General features: G+C 42.1%; 1 protein-coding gene across 2 annotated transcripts in view; it reads left to right on the plus strand.

Annotated features, from left to right (window-relative positions):
• LOC140731949 (uncharacterized) overlaps nucleotides 1-14,373 on the plus strand; it is a 142,406-nt gene extending 128,033 nt beyond the window's left edge. For both annotated transcript variants that reach the window (XM_073053955.1, XM_073053956.1), the window contains exons 3-4: nucleotides 6,925-7,092; nucleotides 12,709-14,373. In XM_073053955.1, coding sequence (XP_072910056.1) covers nucleotides 6,925-7,092; nucleotides 12,709-12,926 — 386 coding nt within the window. In that variant the 3' untranslated portion in view covers nucleotides 12,927-14,373. The remainder of the gene's footprint in view (nucleotides 1-6,924; nucleotides 7,093-12,708) is intronic.
• The last annotated feature ends 6,059 nt before the right edge of the window (nucleotides 14,374-20,432 follow it).

The raw sequence follows: 20,432 nt of genomic DNA on the forward strand, positions 1-20,432 counted from the left end.
TCCTTTCAAAATGCAACACCTTGCATTTGTCTACGTTAAATACCGTCTGCCATTTTTCCAGCTGGTCCAGATCCCACAGGAAGCTTTAATAATCTTCCTCGCTGTCCACTATACCCCCAGTCTCTGTGCTCTCTGCAAATTTGCTGATCCAGTTAATCACATTATCATCCAGATAATTGATATAGATAACAAACAATAACAGACCCAGCACTGACCCCTGCAGCTCTCCACTTGTCATAAGCTTCTCCCACAAAGCCAGTGTCTATTACAAGTTCACGCCTCATGATGAATGCCAAGCAAATGAACCTTCTTAACGAGGGACCTTGTCAAGTGACTTGCTAAAGTCCATGTAGACAACATCCACTGCCTTGCCTTCATCAAATTTCCTGAAAACTTCCTCAAAAAACTCAATAAGATTGGTTAGATATGACCTACCACACACAAAGTCATGCTGACTATCCTTAATCAGTCCACATCTATCTAAATATTTGTATATCCGGTCCCTTGGAACATCTTTCAATAACTTTCCTACTACTAATGTCAGGCTCATGGGCCTATAATTTCCTTGTTTATATTTAGAGCCTTTCATAAACAGCAGAACAACATTGGCCATCCTCCGATCCTCCAGTACCTCACCTGTTGCTAAGAACGATTTAAGTATGTCTGCTTGGTCCTCTGCAATTTCTACAGTGGCCTCCCACAGGGTCCAAAGGAACACCTCATCAGGCTCTGGGGGTTTATCCATCCTAATTTGCCTCAGCAGCATACACCACCTCCTCTGTAATCAGTACGGGATCCATGAAGTTGATGCCACTTTGCCTCACTTCTGCAGACTCTATGTCCATCTCTTGAGTGAATACAGATACAAAAACATCCATTGAAGATCTCCCCCATCTCTTTTGGCCCCACACACAGATTACCATCCTGATCTTCCAGAGGACCAATTTTGTCCTTAGCAATTTTTTTGCTCTTAAGATATCTGTAGAATCCCTTAGGATTCTCCTTCACCTTGACTGCCAGGGCAACCTCATGCCCTCCTGATTTCTTTCTTAAGTGTTCTCATGCATTTCTTACACTCCACAAGTATCTAATTTGTTCCTACCTGCTTATACCCACTTCGCACCTACTTTTCCTTCTTAACCAGGGTCTCAATAGCTTTTGAAAACCAAGGTTCCCTAAACCTGTTATCTTTATCTTTTTATTCTGACGGGCACGTACAAGCTTTGTACTCATTTTTTTCACTTTTGAAGGCCTCCCGCTTACCAAGTACACCTTAGCCAGAAAACAGCCTGTCCCAATCCTTCCTGGTACCATCAAAATTGGCCTTTCTCCAGTTTAGAATTTCAGATGTGGACCAGACCTATCTTTTTCCATATTTACTTTGAAACTAATGGCATTGTGATCACCAGATGCAAAGTGTCCCCTTACTAACTTCTGTCACCTACCCGGTCTCATTCCCTAATAACAGATTAAATACCAAACACTCTCTCATTGGAATTTCTAAGTACTGAATAAGGAAACTTCCCTGAGCACATTTGACAGACTCTATCCCATCCAGCCCTTTTACAATATGGGAGTCCCAGTCAATATGGAAAGTTAAAATCACAATGGAACTATCACTATCACAATTATCACTATTAACTATCACAACCTTATGTTTCTTGTCTGTGATCTTTTTCACAAATTTGTTCCTCTAAATCCTGTGGTCCGTAATATAGCTCCATTAACAAGGACGTACCTTTCTTATTTCTCAGTTCCACCCTTAAAGCCTCACTAGATGAATTTCCCAGTCTGTCTTGACTGAGCACTGCCGTGACATTTCCCATGACTAGTAACACCACCCCTCCTCCTTTAATCCCTCCCGCTCTGTCATGTTGAAAACAATGGAAGCCCAGGATATTGAGCTGCCAGTCCTGCCCGTCCTGGAACCAAGTCTCACTAATCCATGTGTTGATCCATGCCCTGAGCTCATCTGCATTTCCTGTGATAATTCTTGCACTGAAACATACACAGCTCAGGACAATAGTCACACCATGCTCAACCTTTTGACTCCTGACTTAGTCTGAGGTCTTACCAACATCTGCCTTCACAACCTCTCCACTAACTGTTCTGGCACTCTGGTTCCCATCCCCCTGAAACTCTAAATTGAATGCCGGTGTGCAGCACTGGCAAACCTTCTCACTAGGATATTAATCCCCCTCCAGTTCAGGTGCAAAGTTTCTTTTCTGTACATGTCCCAGCACCCCTGGAATAGAGCCCAATGGTCCAATGTGTTACTTTGGTTTTTCATCTCTTGTGCTTCTGATACCCTTCATTCCTCCACTGGGACTGAGTAGCCTATTACCAAATACTTATTGCTCAGCTGACATCCTAAGAATATTAATTTTGGCTGAGGCACTGTAGGAAGATAGGAGAGAGGGGCGGGATCTTGGTTAGGCAGGTCTGAGTTTGACTTGGATTTTGGAGACAACTGACACCAGTATCAGTTCCTAGATGTTGCAAATGATGTAATGGTGATCCAAACCAGTTTCCAGAGGATGAGCAATGAATCGAATTGATCGCCATGTCTTGGTCCAAGCCAGGGGTCCCTAACCTTTTCTGTGTTATGGACCCTTACCATTATCCAAAGGCCCTGGTCTCAGCAGTGGGATGCAGGTCTGGAATCCAGATGCCTTATCTGGAAGCTGTCAGGTTTGTGTTGCACCTCGATATTCTTTACTAGAATGTTGGCTCTCACACACTCATGCACACACACTTGTTCTTTCTCTCTCTGTCTCTCTCATTCCTTCCCCCTCCCTGACTTGTGTTTCTCTCTTTCTCTCATCCTCTTCTTCACTCTGTTCCCCTCAGTTATCACCCTGCAGGACTCTGGCCTTCGAGTAAAGCCAAATGCTACTTCTCCTGACTATTCTGTTTGTTTTATCTTCAGTCAATTCAGAATTGTTTCTTTTTCCATGACTGAACATCTGTATCAGGAAAATTTGACTCAACACTTCCTGCCATTTGCTAGTCCCGTTATCCTAATAACATTATGACACCAGGAACACAGGAAGTGATTCATATCCCCATGAAACAAAGATTCTGCAGTTTTCCAGAAAAGACGTTGCTCTGGAAGCAACTGACTTTTAGAATAGTGGAACAACAAGTAAATCTGACACTGGTAACTAGCTGGTTAACAGGGTTTGATCTCTGAGGCATCTGCAAAGTTATTAAAACCCTTAACAAAATCCTGGATAACCCTCTCCCAGCATCACCCCAATTTCCAATTGGCCACTTCTCTGACTGCTTGCATTAGTGTGAACATTTGATTTCTACCTGGCCAGTCTCCCAGACAATTTTGCTAATGCAATGTGCACCCACACCTGTGGACTAAAATCTCTGATCTCTCTCCACATCACACTTATCCCTGAACACAGGAATTATATTGGTGCCTCAAATCACTCCCAACACTTTCTCCCCCAGTAGGAGTTGTCCTAATGCTCCCAATCGCTCTAGGAATACACACAGCTACTTCTCTGATCCCCTTGGAACCTCCACACAAGACTATTGGCCCTATGTCCTCCATAGTGTGGCCCTAGCTTCCACACGGTAGGCTTATTCAGAAAGTCAGAAGGCCTGAGATCCAGGGAAGTTTGGCCAGGTGGATTCAGAAATGGCTTGTCTGCAGAAAGCAGAGGGTCGTGGTGGAGGGAGTACATTTGGATTGGAGGGTTGTGACCAGTGGTGTCCCACAAGGATCGGTTCTGGGATCTCAACTTTTCATGATTTTTATTAACAACCTGGATGTGGGAGTAGAAGGGTGGGTTGGCAATTTGCAGATGACACAAAGGTTGGTGGTGTTGTGGATAGTGTAGAGGATTGTCGAAGATTGCAGAGAGACATTGATAGGATTCAGAAGTGGGCTGAGAAGTGGCAGATGGAGTTCAACCTGGAGAATTGTGAGGTGGTACACTTTGGAAGGACAAACTCCAAGGCAGAGTACAAAGTAAATGGCAGGATACTTGGTAGTGTGGAGGAGCAGAGGGATCTGGGGATACATGTCCACAGATCCCTGAAATTTGTCTCACAGGTAGATAGGGTAGCTAAGAAAGCTTATGGAGTGTTAGCTTTCATAAGTCGAGGGACAGAGTTTAAGAGTTGCGGGGTAATGATGCAGCTCTGTAAAACTCTGGTTAGGCTACACTTGGAGTACTGTGTCCAGTTCTGGTCATCTCACTATAGGAAGGATGTGGAAGCATTGGAAAGGGTACAGAGGAGATTTACCAGGACGCTGCCTGGTTTAGAGAGTATGCATTATGATCAGAGATTAAGGGAGCTGGGGCTTTACTCTTTGGAGACAGAGGATGAAAGGAGACATTGGTAGAGGTGTACAAGATATTAAGAGGAATAGATAGAGTGGACAGCCAGTGCCTCTTCCCCAGGGCACCACAAGAGGACATGGCTTTAAGGTAAGGGAAGGGAAGTTCAAGGGGGATATTAGAGGAAGGTATTTTACTCAGAGAGTGATTGGTGCGTGGAATGCACTGCCTGAGTCAGTGGTGGAGGCAGATACACTAGTGAAATTTAAGAGACTACTAGGCAGGTATATGGAGGAATTTAAGTTGGGGAGGTATATGGGAGGCAGGGTTTAAGGGTTGGCACAACATTGTGGGATGAAGGGCCTGTAATGTGTTGTGCTATTCTATGTTCTATGTTCTATAAGTCAGAAATCTCAGCCAGCCTCTTGGGTTAGGGCTCTGGTTCTCAATGTCAATTAAATGTCGACGTGGTGGGACTGCTCCTAGCTAGTCTACATCGGTACATTGCAATTTCTTGGCTCTTTTGTCTAAAGATTACTTTAGCCATGGATGCTGAACTTTCCTGCTTGCTTTGAATTTATCGCATTGTAAGGGTGGATATTGATAGCATTAAACTCTATCATCAATGATCTCACTGCTGAGTCAGAGCCTAGAGGAGGATCATGTAACAACAAAACATCAGACTTACTTTCATTGGAGTAAGACAAGTCATCAGATGTTACCGTGGTGGACTTTTAGACTATATGGATATCTTAGGGTGCCTGCCTTCTGTGACAGACAGGGTTTGCAACAGGTGGCTGTCTGTGGAATTGGAAGTGGAAAGAGTTACCTGGGTGTTGAATTTCAGTGTAGTTACAGTGAATTACCTCTAATTAATGTATTAATTTCTTTGTCTATTAACTATAGACCTAACCTTCAATCTTTGTATGGGTATTTCTTTGTCCTGGTGCTCTGGAGGTTTAATGTCAAACTGCTGCCTGTATTCTCAGAGTTATACAGCATAGAGACATGCCATGCAGACCAATCTGTCTACCTGAGCTAGTCCCATTTCCCTGCATTTGGCCCATACCTCTCCTATCCAACAACCTGAATAATTGTACTTCCTCTGGCAGCTCATTCTACAAACCCGCTACCCTCTGTATGTAAACCCACTACCCTCTGTTTGCCCCTCAAGTCCCCTTTAAATCTTTCCTATCTCATCTTTAACCTCTTGTTTTAGATTGTTCTACTTTAGGGAAAGGACTGTGACCAACCACCTTGTCTATGTTCCCCATGACATCAGAAAGGTCTATTAGACCATCCTTCAGCCTTCTTTGCTCCAGGCAAAACAATCCCAGCCTGTCCAGTTTCTCTTCCAGTCCTGGCTCCCCCTCTAGCATAATCACATCCATTCTATAACTTGTGACCAGAATTGCAGGTGCTGTCTCTCCAACATCCTATCCAGCTGTAAGGTGATGTGTCAAACCTTGTATTTAGTGCCCTATCTCCATGTGTAACCAATGTAGACCAGGTGCTGAGACTCCTGTTGCAGGAGTCACTGAGATTCCTGCGACCATACACTTCAATGGGTACTCTTGCCGGTCTCCAGGATGCCTGTGAAGAGAGAGAGGGTCTGGAATGGAAGGGTCATTGCATCAGAATGCCAACAGCTCTCCGTGGCAGGAGGCAAGGAGTGGGAATAAAGAGACTGCGGATGTTGGGATGTGGAGCAACAAGAAACTCTGAGACAGGCACATGGATGATAGCGAAACGGAGAGCTTGTGGAGAAGGGAATGGTTGGATTTGCTTGTTCATTCATTATGCTGTGTCGTATGGCATGGACAATCATGGTCTTTCCATGACCATGATTGTTGGCAAATTTTTCTACAGAAGTGGTTTGCCATTGCCTTCTTTCTGTGTCTTGACAAGACGTGTGACCCCAGCCATTATCAATGCTCTTCAGAGATTGTCTGCCTGGCATCAGTGGTTGCGTAACCAGGACTTGTGATCTGCACCGGCTGCTCATATGACCATTCACAAGCATGGCTTCACGTGACCCTGATCGGGGGTCTAAGCAGGTGCTACACTTTGCCCAAGGGCTAGCGGAGGGAAGGAGCACCTTACTCCTTTGGTAGAGACTTATCTCCATCCTGCCACCCTAGATTTATCTTAGAGTGTGTGAAAATGTTGGCACATGGGCTGAAGGGTCTGTAATGTTCTGTATGAACTCACTGGGTCAGGCAGTATCCGTGGAGACAAAGTGATAGGACATTTTGGTTGATATCCTGCATCAGGACTGAGAGTGTGAAGGTCAGATAGCCAGTATAAAAGGGGATGGGAAAGGGATGAGGCTTGAGTTGGCGAGTGATAGGTGGATCCAGATGGGGAGGAGTTGATGAGCAGATGCAGGTTGGTAGAGCAGGAAAGGGTGGAGTTAGTGACAGAGGCAGGGTGGTGTGAAGTGGAGAGAACAAAGGGGAACAGGTTATGGAATCTGTTAAGAAAACATGATGAACCAGATAAAGGGAGTGTGAATACTTTGACAAAGTATTACTTTAATATGCTGGACCAAGTGTTAATTGGAAACACTTGGTTAGCTTGCATGAAGAGTAAAATAACAAGGAGCAAATTTGTTTCTGTTTTCCAGGCTCAGGTTTACCTCTGCAAAAGGAAGAAGTAATTCTGACTATCTGCTTGAGCACCATTCTCGCTGTGGTCATTTTAACAATTGTGATGTATAATGTCAACAAGTGCAAACGAAGGAGAGCACAGTACTCACACCATCCTCTCTACGCCAGCTCGCATGAGGAGCCAGGTGTGTATATTCCTGATCTGTCTGACCTATGTAAATTAGATATGTTCAGCTTATTCCTTAAGGTTGCCATAACCGGGGTGGTAGTGAGGATAAGCTCCCAAAGGCACGCATCTCAAATAGCCTCTGACAACTAAGTCCGGCTTCTGGCCTTCACATGTGACTAAGCCTGGCAGAACTGTTTCTACTGACAGGAGAGGGAGCAAAGGCGGATTACTGGTGCGTTAGAAACCAGTCGCTTCGGGCAGAAGGGGCTTGTCAGCCATGGTTGGCAAGTCATCTGGAAGTAACACTTGATCTCTGACCTCCGCTGCCTTGTGGCAATGACTACTCACAGGGAAGGCTTTGGGCATGAACCCCAAGGGAACATCTGGAGCTGGAATCCCTAAGGCAGTCCCATGTTTAACGCTGACTGGCAACTTCTGCGCCATCGCCGCTGCCAAACTGTGCCGGTCTCTGCTGTTCCTATGGATTCATCAGCTGTGTGGAGAGGGGGAGCCTGCTGCCTGGACAACAGTTTGTACTGCTCTGGCCTGTGTACTGGCTTACATATCATGTAGACGTCTATGATCCATGGCCAACCCTGACCAGCAGAGTACCGCATTGTCACTGTCACCATAGTACCAAACAATCCAAGCTAAGAATATGCCAGGAACACCCAGCAGCTTGAGCAGCAACTGGGCAAAGTGAAACACTTCACCTTTTGGACCCTTAAACCTGCTTTACCTGATGAGTGTGTCAGGCATTTTCTTTTTTTTATTTCAGATTCACAGCTTTTTTTTGTAAATGAAATGCTTTTGGCCAGGCTTTATGTAAAATCAAGCTTATTGTTTGTTACAATTCATGACTTTACCCAAAATCTGCTGCTATTTCTAACAAAGTAGTAGTCACAGTAATTTTGATTAGCTGGTTTGATACAACATTGTAGGCCCTAATGACTTGTTCCTGTGCTGTACTCTCCTAAGTCCATTGTGCATGTACTAAAACATGCTGTTTTTGGTACATCTACATGTGTGGTCAATATCCTCCAGGATTCTCCACAAGAAACTGTTCATTAATCTTCACAAATGCACTGCAGGCAGTTGGGGATTATTCATTATGACATACAATACCTTTAAAAACCTTTTGTGGTTAGTAAATAATAAAACTATTGAAAAGTAGGTTTAAGGAAAGAGTGAATGTCAATGATAAGACTCACTAAGTCATATAATAAAGAGGGAATTTTTAACTGAAAAATAAAAAAAAAAATATATATATATATATATGGATGATGGAAATCTGAACTGTGAATCTGCCTTCCACAAAACAACTCTGTTTATTGAGAGTGGAAGATGAAAAATGCTTAAATTGGAAACAAGAACCAAACCTATCTACAACCACTATTTTGTTTTAATGAAGAAATATCAAAGGGCAGAAGACAAATCTGGTCCTGGGAGGCAATTTGGCTATATCTGCCATTACTTGTAAAGGCATATATTGGGCTAATATTTCTAAATACATTAAAACTGCTGTAACAACACACACAAACTGCCAGAGGAACTTAGCATTTATGGAAGTGCAATCTGAGTAAACCTTCAAAGCTAAATTTGCTCTTCTGCAAGACTTAGAAACTATCCCTTTCAACTGTGTCAGTTCACTTATTCACTGGTGAACTGCCAGCAGCCCAACCATTCTGGAGACTGAAATTATTTCAAGGTCAAGGTTCACTTAAATTGAATTAGAGAACTATGATGTAACTGATCGGATCTAGCCATTACTGGGAGGTCCAGAGATTGCTTGGGCTGGAAGGGCAAATGTAGGAAGATGATTGTAAAGAAGTTACAGTGTAGAGGCCCTGATTCCTGCTCCTCTTCACCCTGCAACATCAATTTAGTAGTTTGTAGCATAAAGCTGGAACTTATCTATGACTGGTATGTGTGTGTGTAGTCTAGCATAGACTTCATAAAACAAGGATTTTGTGCGCCCAAGGATCCAGATATTCTTTCAGAGAAGCTGAAGCAGCCAGTTGCCTAGGTCACTCAGACACTAAAGCACTAGGAGTTCAAGATTAATTTCCAAGTAAGGCTGCTAGTTAATCTGGAGAAAAAAAACTGAATTAAAAAAAATTACTTTCATTTTCCTTTAGCAGTTTCTTTTGCGATGATTAAAAAATCAGGTGTAAAAAGAACTTGGGCCGTAAGTTTGGAAATCATAGGATAAAATTAGCTGTATCTGCATCAGCAGCCACTCTCTTGACTCTTCTGGGTAGGTGGCAATAGCGCAAGAGGCTGACGCAGAGCAACGTTTAAAAAGAGCTTAGGTGTTTGTTGCTTTTTTCTTGGTGGATGGCAATCACTGTGGGAGGTCATTCCTTGGTGACACAGTAGGAAATCTTGGCAAGTCCTTTGGTGCTTTCGGTTTTTTTCTCAGCGGGCAGCGATCAGCATGGGGCCAATAAAAACAAGGGAGGTGTGATTGGAATGGTTATTGTGTGAGTGGGGCATTGTTAGTGGTCAGACTTCAGCTCAACAGGTTTGGCCAAGAGCAGGCGGAACTTCTAAGTAAGAAAGAAAGTTTCTAGTGAGTTTTTTTTTCTCTGTTGCTACATAGCTAGTGCACTGAGAATGGATCTAGAGGTAGCGCATTCCTTGTATGAGATGTGGGAAATTTGGGAGACTTCTGGTCTCACTGATCACTCCGTCTTCATGAAGTGCACAGAGCTGCAGCTCCTTGGAGACTGTGTTAAAGAGCTGGAGCTACAAGGAAGTAATCACCCCTAAGCTGCAGGAGGCAGATCCCTGGGTGGCTGTCAGGAGAGGGAAGAGAAGAGGAATAGGAAGCCAGTGCAGAACACTCTTGTGCTTAAGTGTACCGCTTTGGATGCTGTGGGTTGTCGGGGGGAGGTAGGGTTTGACCTACTGGGAGAAGCTGCAGCAACCATGTCTCTGGCACTGTGTCTGGCTCTGTGGCTCAGAAGGGAAGTGGGGAGAAGAGGAGTGCAGTAGTGAGAGGGGATTCTATAGTTAGTAGACAGAGAAGAACTTTAGTGGACATGAAAGAGATACCCAAAATGGTATGATGCCTCCCAGGTGCCAGCAACAAGGATGTTTGGGATCAGCTCCACAACATTTGAAAGTTGAGCAGCTGGAAGTCATGGAACATATTGTTACCATTGTCAAAGGGAGGAGGTGTTGAAGAAAGAATAAAGAGAGTTAGGTAGAAAGATGAAAAGCAGGACCTCTGGAGCAGTAATCTCTGGATTACTGCCTGTGCCTCATGCCAGTGAGGGTAAGAATAGGATGATTTGGTAGATGAATGTGTAGCTGAGGAACTGGTGCAGGAGGCAGAGTTTCAGATTTCTGGTGCATTGGGATCTCTTCTGGGGAAGATATGACCTGTACAAAAGGGATGGGTTACACCTGAACCCGAGGGAAACCATTATCCTTGCAGGCAGATTTGTTAGAGCTGTTGAGGAGGGTTTAAACTAATTTGGCAAGGGGATGGGACCAGAGTGATAGGGCTGGAGATGGGGCATTTGGCATACAAGTGGATGGATCTCCAAATCGTGGCTGGAAGAAGATAATAGTTGGGAGCTTAACATCCATGGATACACATTGTATCGAAAAGACAGGTAGGTAGGCAGAAGGGATGGGATGGCTCTATTAGTAAAAGATTAAATCAAATCCTTAGAAAGAGGTGACATAGGATCAGAAGATGTAGAATCCTTGTGAGCAGAGTTAAGAAACTGCCAGGGTAAAAAGACCCTGAAGGGAGTTATACAGGCCTCCACACATTAGCTTTGATGTGGGCTACAGATTAAAACTAGAGACAGAAAAGGTATGCAAAAAAGGCAATGTTTCCAAATCCAAATTCTTTTCCAAATCCCCAATAATCTTGGGGATTTCAATGTTCAGGTAGATTGGGAAAATCAGGTTGATGCTGGATCCCTCAAGAAGGCATTTGTAGAATGCCTATGAAATGGCTTTTTAGAACAGATTATGGTTGAGCTCACTAGGGGAATGGCAATTCTGGATTAGGTGTTCTGTCATGGCCCAGATTTGATTAGGAAGTTTAAGGTAAAGGAACCCTTAGGGGCCAGTGATCATAATATGATATAATTTACCCTGAAGTTTGACAAGGAGAAGAAAAAAAATGGATGTATCAGCATTGCAGTGGAGTAAAGGGAATTATAGAGGCATGAGGAAGGAGCTGGTGTCTCTTTCCCTCTCTCCTCTCCCCTCTCTCTTCTCCCATGAAGTTTCACGGTACTTTACTTGGAGGTACATAATAAAAGTAGGCCAAAGCCAGCATGGTTTTCTAAAGGGGAAATCTTACCTGATAAATCTTTTAGAATTCTTTGAGGAAATAACAAACAGGATAGACAAAGGAGAGTCAATGAATGTTGTTTATTTGGTTTTCAGAGGGCCTTTGACAAGATGCCACACATGAGGCTGCTTAACAAACTAAGAGCCCATGGTATTATGGGAAAGGTACTAGAATGGATAGAAGATTGGCTGACTGGTAGGAGCCAATGAGTGGGAATAAAGAGGGCCTTTTCTTTTTGGCTGCAGGTGACTAGTGGTGTGCTGCAAGGTTTGGTGTCAGGACTACTCCTTTTCACGTTGTATTGCACGGACTTGATTGAAGGAATTTTTGGCTTTGTGGCCAAGTTTGCAATGAATACAAAAGTAAGTGGAAGGGCAGGTAGTGTTGAGGAACCAGGGTGTTCACAGAAGGACTTAGGCAAATTGGGGGAATGGGCAAAGAAGCAGCAGATGGAACATAGTGTAAGAAAGTGCATGGTCCTACACTTTGGCAAAAAGAATAAAGAAGGCATGAAGTATTTTGTAAATGGGGAGAAAATTCAAAATCAGAGGTATAGAGGGACTTAGGAGTCCTCATGCAGGATTCCCTAAAGGTTAATTTGAGTCAGTAGTAAGGAAGGTAAATGCAATGTTAGCATTCATTTTGAGATGACTAGAATACAAGATAAAGGATGTCATGCTGAGGCTTTATAAGGCATTGATCAAACCCTACTTGGAGTATGGTGAGCAGTTTTTGGCTCCTTATCTAAGAAAGGATGTGGTGGCATTGAAGAGGGATCAGAGGAAGTTCATGAGAATGATCCCAGGAATGAAAGGGTTAATATATGAGTAGTATTTGATGCTTCTGTGCCTGTACGCCCTGGATTTTAAAAGAATGAGGAAGGGGGGAAGGATCTCTTTGAAACTGATTGAAGATGGAAAGGTCTAGATAGAGTAGATAGAGAGAGGATGTTTCCTATAGTGGGGGAGTCTAGGAACAGAGGGCACATCCTCAGAAATGAGGAAAAGTTTCTTTAGCCAGAGGGTGGGGACTTAGTGGAATTATTTGCCACAGGCAGAGGTTGATAGGTTCTTCATTAATCAAGGCATTAAAGATTATGGGGAAACAGTTGGAGAATGGGGTTTAGGGGGATAATAAATCAACCATGATGGAATGATAGAGCAGACTTGAGGGGACGAATGGCCTAGATCTTATGGGCCTTGTTTTGAGGAAGTTACAGTATTGTTAATGTTGATCTCAGAAAGCTAAGGATGACATTGGCATTGCTTACACAATGCAGTCCTCATGCATAAATATCTATTCTCTCTTGTATAGGTTTTCCAAATGACACCTTAGTGATATCAGGAGGACTATATGATGAATCACGTGTTTATAATCCCAACATGACTGTTCTTGAAGAAGATGATGACCTTCACGTTGATTACCCTGCATTTACCTCCAAGTATAGCCAATTCAAGCTGGAATTTTTACCAGAGGAAAGTGATGTTTCAGGTCAAGGAGCCTCATTTACCACATTCCAACCGGAAACATAATACCATTACAACCATTGTGTTAACTCTACCCTCTATCCTGTATTTCTTTCAGTTTCTTGAATTAGATGAACAAAAGGTAGCTTTTTGTATTTTGTGTCCCTGCAGTTATAGTAAGAACTTTTGGAACGAGTAAAACTAGTGTTCTATGTGTTCTGAGCAGTAATGTGTTTGTGATACAGGTGTCCCTCCCAACCCCTTTACAAAGGTAGAATGTTCCTATGAAACCTTTCTCAAGCCGAAATCGCGTAAAGCAAAGAACCATTAATTTATATGGGAAAAGTGTTTCGTAAAAGCGAAAATCCTTTGTAATGCAAAAACAGGTTACTAATGTGGGTCTTTTGTAAAAGCGAAGTGGTGTAAAGTGAACATTCGTAAAGCGAGGAACACCTGTATTGTGAAAGTAAACTCTGAAAAACGCGTGACTGTTTGTACAAACATGCCTGTTTTGTAAATAATATGAATTTTTATATTCAGAAGTATTTGTGTTTGATGTACATATGTGTAATTTTGTTATAATCTTTGTTGCCTTGGGAATAATCATTCAATCCTTGACTTCCCTGGATTTTGAAGGGTGAGGTGACCCTTTCCACCTTTCACTCTAAATTTAATGATGAGCATAATCATGTGTAGACCCTCCTTAATCATTCTGAAGTATCAAAATACTCATTTCCTTGAAATTCAATCAATATACCTCAAACCCAATTGTAATTTAAATAGTTTTCATTGATTATGTTGAATTGCCTTGAAACATGTCTAATCAGTGAGATTCTTTCAGCTGTATGCTTGTGCATTTGTATTTGGTTACTGGTCAGAATGCAAAATTGTCACTTAGTTGCTTAAAACCTCTGTCTGTGACAGTATGTTTCCTGTCCTATTTAGATAGCTTTGGTTTATCGGGAATGCCAGAGGAGCTTCATTTAGGGACAGTCACCATTTGCACAGAAAACATGGTAATAATTCTGTCCTGTAAAAGTAAATGATCTGAAAATAATGATTAATTTATTTTGAAACTCTAAGCAAATGTATCATCATTATGAGTTCAAGTTAGTTGTATTTCTGGTGTGCTCTAGTATGGATTTAACGTGCACACAACCATGATAATAATTATGACAGGTTCCACTGGTGCCAGGTAATGAAGTTATTATGAAATAAATAAATGCTTTTAAAGGAGAGCTGTAAATATATTGTATATATCAACAGTATGTTTGGACATTTCTCTGGAATCTGAAATTCTATTTTAGTTAAATAGTTTTAATTTTATAATTGCAGTAATTTTCTGCCCAGATTTGCTAGTAGGTTTCTCTTAAATACGTGTTCAAGATAAAACTTTCAGCCAATCTAGCATCTTAGTGACTTTCAACAATTTATCTTTAGCAGCTGATGCATTTATCCTAGTGTATCAAAATATCACCAAATATTGCTTTTCAATAAAAGAGTAAACAAACAACTGTGTGTTACCTGTACTTATATTGTTATATTTAACAAGGGCATGTCAGCGTTTAAATTGAAATATATTAGCTGCAGATTTCAGCTACAGAACTGCCAAACTGCTTCCAGCTTGGTATACCATGCATATATTTTTAATGCCTTTCAAGTCCATTGTCATTATGGGAAGCCCCTCTCATAAATGCATGCTCTCTGGTATTAAATGTTTCAGCTCTTGGAAAAATATATTGTTTATTTACTCTACCTATGCCTCTCATAATCTTATAAACCTCTATCAGATCACCCTTCAGTCTCTGGTACTCCAGAGAAAACAATTCAAGTTTGCTCTACCTCTTGTTCTAGCATATGCCCTCTAATCCAGGCAACATCTTGGTAAGCCTCTTCTGCACCTTCTCCAAAACCATGACACCCTTCCCATAATGGGATGACCAGAAATGTATGCAATACTCCAGATGCGGATCAACCAGAGTTTTAGAAAGCTGCAACATAATTTCATAGGCAACACGAGTGAATCTGCAGATGCTGGAAATAAATAAAAACACAAAATGCTGGCAGAACTCAGCAGACCAGACAGCATCTATGGGAGGAGGTAGTGACGATGTTTCGGGCCGAAACCCTTCATCAGGAGTGAAGTAACATGTATTTTTAACATAATTTCATGACTTTTGAATTCCATGCCTCGACTACTAAAGGCAAGTTTGCCATATACCTACTTCACAATCTACTGAAGGACTCGGCAGGTTTAACTTCCAAGCAAGCAGTTATGGCACTATTAAGTGGATGAAGGTTCATTGCAATGGCTGGAAGCGAGGCAGGAGGGGAGAACTCCAAGCCAGGCTGAAATGCAAAGGGAGGAGGCTCCTTCCATCCAGCATCTTATTAACAAGTGTGCAATCGCTGGAGAACAAAATTTAGGACCTAAGGGCAAGGGTGTATAAAGCACCCTTGCCCATAGGGAAATGAGGAACTGTTGTGTTCTGTGGATTACCAAGATGTGGCTTAATCAGAGTATGCTAGACATGGCGGTCAGACCAGAAGGCTTCTTAATACACTGGATTTTACCAGTGCCTATGAAGAATATGGTAACCTGTCTCAGTGACTATTGTTCAGTCACACTTATATCCACTGCGATGAAGTGTTTTGAGAGGTTGGTGATGAAACATATCAACTTCTGTCTGAGAAGCGACTTAGATCCATTTTAATTTGCCTACTGGCACAACAGGTCCACAGCAGATGCCATTTCATCGGGTCTTCACTCAACCTTGGAACATCTGGACAGCAAAGATATAAACATCATGATGTTCTTTATTGACTATAGCTCAGCATTCAATACCATCACCCCTCAAATCTAATCAATAAGCTCCAAGACCTTGACCTGAATATCTCCTTCTGCAATTTGATCCTTGTTTTCCAGATTTACAGACTCCAGTCAGTTTGGATTGGCAACATCTCCTTCACAATCTCTATCATCAGCACAGGCGACCACAAAACTGTGTGCTTAGTCTTCTGCTCTACTTGCTTTACACTCATGACTGTGTGGCTAAGCAGAGCTCCAATACCATATTTAAGTTTGCTGATGACACTACTATCATAGACTAAACCAAAGATGTTGATGAATTACCATATAAGAGGGAGATTGAAAATATGGCTGAGTGGTGCCAGAACAATAACCTCTCACTCAATGTCAGTAAAACCAAGAAGCTGATTATTGACTTCAGGAGGAGAAAACCAGAGGTCCATGAGTCAGCCCTCGTCAGGGAATCAAAGGCGGAGAGGGTCAGCAGCTTTAAATTCCTTGGTGTTATCGGTTCAGAGGACCTATGCTGGGCTCAGCATCTAAGTGCAGTTACAAAGTAATTAGAACAGTGTTTATACTCCTTAGAAGTTTGAAAAGATTTGGTATGATATCTAAAATTTTGACAAACTTCTATACATGTGTGGTGGAGAGTATATTGTCTGACAATATTACAGCCTAGTATGGAAACAACAATGCCCTTGAATGGAAAATCCTACAAAAAGTAGTGGATACAACCCAGTCCATCATGGGTAAAACCCTCCCCACCATTGAGCACATCTACACAGAGCATTGTTGCAGGAAGGCAGCATCCATCATTACGGATCCCCACCATCCAGGTCATGCGCTCTTCTTGCTGTTGCCATCAAGGAGAAGGCACAGGACTCTCAGCACCAGATTCAGGAAAATTTATTACCCCTCAAATATCAGGCTCTTGAATCAGAGGGGATAACTTCAATTGGCCCATCACTGAACTGTTCCCACTGTTACAAACCCCGTAACTGGGTGTCTTACCAGCAAAGATAGGAGTATCCGTTAGAGTCTGGTGATACTATTTTTAACAGTTTTTATAAGTAAAAATACACAAAAATAATATCAATGCAAATATACAGATAATATACATCATCAATACTAAACCTAAAAGTGCGGGTATAATAATAATCAATAAGAAATAAGCTCTATCGTTGTCTAGGGGATAATCAGGCTGCGGTAGTTGTTGGTTGCTGTGTTGCAATTGTTGGAGAGAAAGAGAGAGAGAGAGAGAGAGAGAGAGAGCAGTAACAGCTATTGACTTGCCGACTTTCCTTTACGATCTTGATCCGTTGATGCGTTGTTGTTGTGGCCATTCACGTATGACCCCTCCGTCCTTTAGCTAGACCGTTCCGTGGTGGACTCATCACCCAGGCAAGGGTGGACACACACACAAGCCCCCACCTGTCTTGTAGCGTCTCTCTTGGTGTGTCTGAGGGGTGTTGCCCCAGACCCTACTTTTATCCCCACTCACGGGGTCTCAGGTGTCAATCAGGCTGGGATAATGCAACCCATCAAACCAGTCCCCTCTGGTTGCCCCCTGAGGGGTTTCAATGAATAGAACAGTACTCAATAAACAATCCTTCTCCAAGAGACAATAGCAGTAATCAGTGGTTCTGTTCCGCTTTTGTTAGGAGGAGACATTCCACTTTGTGTATCTCTGAGTTGTCTCTCTCTCATTAACTGATATGAGCTGTTTATCAATAACAACTGTCTTGGCAGCTTTCCTGTGTCTCTCTCATCTCCCTTGATAACAGCATCGGAATAGTAGCAATTTGCGATTCTCCAAAAGGGGGGGTGGGCATTGGCGATTCTGTACCCTTCTGCCCATCAGAGTTGTTCATCATTCGTAACACCACAAACTATGGATTCATTTTCAAGCACTCTATCTCATGTTCTCAATTTTTTTTCTCTCTCTCTTTTTGTATTTTCACAGTTTGTTGTCTTTTCCACAGTCATTGTCTGCCCTGTTGGTGCAGTCTTTCATTGATTCTATAATGGTTTACTGAGTATACCCACAAGAAAGTGAAACTCAGGATTGTACATGGTGGCATATACAGTATGTAGTTTGATAATACATTTACTTTGAATTTCAAACTGAAACCTCCCTAATTGTGCAGCCACTTTCAGAGAGCTATGAACTTGGACTCAAGTTCTCTCTGCTCATCAACACGTGATCTTAACAGTGTACTGTCTCTTTGTTTTTGACCTTTCAAGGTGCAACACTTCTCATTTGTCCAGGTTAAACTCCATCTGCCATTTCTCTGTCCATATCTGCAACTGATCTATATCCCATTGTATCTTTTGTCAGTCTTCTACCTTATTCACAACACCAAAAATCTTTGTATCATCTGCATGTTTAAAAATCCACCCATCTATATTTTCATCCAGGGCAGGTCATTTACATGCATCACAATAGCAGGGGTTTTAGTACAGATCCCTGTGGAACAAGTTGTTTCTGAATCCAAATGGCAATTCACCATAGATCCCATGTATCTTAATATTCTAGACAAGTCTCCCATGAGGTTCTTCATCAAACACCTCAGTAAAATTCATGTAGTAGACAACATCCACAGCTCTACCTTTATCAATCATCCCCCTCACCTCATCAAAAAATTCAATCAAATTAGTAAAACATGACTTGCCCAGCAGAAAGCCATGTTAGCTCTTCCTAATTAGGCCATGGTTTTCCAAATGCTTATAAGTCCCATCCCTAAGAATTCTCTCTAGTAATTTCCCTACTATTGATGTGAGACTCAACAGTATATAGCTTTCAGGATTATCCCTTATTCCCTTCTTGAATAGTACAACATTAGCTAATTGCCAGTCCTCTGGGACCTCGCCTGCTGCTAGAGAGAACATGAAGATATTGGTCAAGGCTCCAGCAATCTCTTCTCTTGTCTCTCTCAATAACCTGGAGTATATCCCATCAGGCACTGGGGATTTATCCGCCTTAATGATCTTTAACACACCTTACATTACTTCCTTTACCTCAAATGCCCTGGCATATTAATGCACTCAGCACTGATCTCGCTATCCTCTATGTCCTTCTCCTTTGTAAATACTGATGGAAAGTACTTAAGGACCTCACCCGTATCCTCTGCAACCAAGCAAATGGTCCCCTCTTTATTCTTGAGTGGTCCTACCCTCTTCTTAGTTATTTTCTTGCCTTTGATCTATGTATAGAATGTCTTGGAATCCTCCTAAATCTTACTTGCCTAGGACTTTTCATGTCCCTTCCTGGCTTTCCTAATTCCCTTCTTGAGTTCATTTCTGACTTCTTTATAATCCTCAAGGGCTCTGTTTGATTGTAGCTTCCTAAGCTTTACACACTATTCCTTTTTCTTCCTGACTAAATTCATCACCTCTCCTTGAAATCCAAAATTCCTATACCTTGCCATCCTTGTTCCTTTCTTCTTACTGGAATACACCTGTCCTGCATTTGGTCTTCAAATTCCCTCCACATGTCAGATGTGGACTTACCCAAAAACAGCTGTTCCCAATTAACTCACCCTTGCTCTTTCTTCAATTTAATACTCTCCCACAAGGTCTATACTTATCCTTACTGCTATACTGCTTATTCTCCTTACTTCTCCAGGTGGTCACCCATCTATTATCAGAAACCTGTACTTTGGGTTGACCATCGCAATAAAAGCCTTATCTATGAGGTTTCCACCCTCCTGGATGATTCTCCAGTTCCTTGGCCTTCTCAGTCAGGAGCCAAAGTTGTGTGCACTTCCTACAAGTGTAGTCATCAGGGACACCATTAGGTACTCTGCAATGCCACATTTTACAGGAAGAGCATTCTGCTGCCTTAACTACCATCCTGCCTACTTTTCTTATACATTTAGCTCTAATTTCTTAAGTTTAAGTTCCTCAATCAACTAAATAATTCCAAATTACTCAGCACCCTCAGCCTCTGCCTGTTCTCACCAAATTCTATTGAACCAAAGTCTCCCACTGTAAACCTGGCCCACTCACACAATGGCCACTCCACTTAAACCTTCCTTCTTTTTACTGGCCCTTGCTAAGTTACTAATAACCCAAGCAATCTCCCATTCCCCAATCAAATCCCAGTAGGCCCCAGTCACTTTATAAATTTGGCACATAAAGTCCACAAGGAACTGTCCCAGCTCACTCTGTTATCTCCCATTGTGCAGAAAAGTCCGGTCAGGCCCCGGTTGCTTTTTAACCCTGACACATAAAGTCCACAAGGAACTATCTCTAACTATGTGATCTCCTGCTGCGCACACTTACTTCATTAAACACATTTCTTACTTCTCTTGCTCTAAGGAAAAGTTTTCTTCCAATATTTTCATACAAATAAATGCCTCAGCTCTGGTACCATCCTGTTAAACCCAAAGTTATACACAGTGCCAATAAGTTGATACATAATTATTGATTCTTATGTGTTAAGTGTGACTTTTTGTATTCAATCAATCTTTATACCTTGTTTAACAGCTTGCACTGCTTTCTTTTAACAATTTGTAAATATGCATTCCCAACTCCCTTGGCTCTTGTCCCTGCTCATTGTTCTATCATAGATAGTTAAAACTCCACTGAGGTTGTAGGATAAACTTAAAAAGTTTGCAGCTGAGTTCTGTAGACAAGGCAGAAAAAAATCAGCAGTTTACTTTTAATAATTGAGGCAATTTAGTCAATTGGCCTATTTATTTCTGGGGAGAAACAGCTTAAAATACACAAGAATCTTTTCATGAATTTTTAAGCACTTAAAT

Source organism: Hemitrygon akajei, chromosome 8 (assembly GCF_048418815.1).
Source record: "Hemitrygon akajei chromosome 8, sHemAka1.3, whole genome shotgun sequence".
NCBI lineage: Eukaryota > Metazoa > Chordata > Chondrichthyes > Myliobatiformes > Dasyatidae > Hemitrygon > Hemitrygon akajei.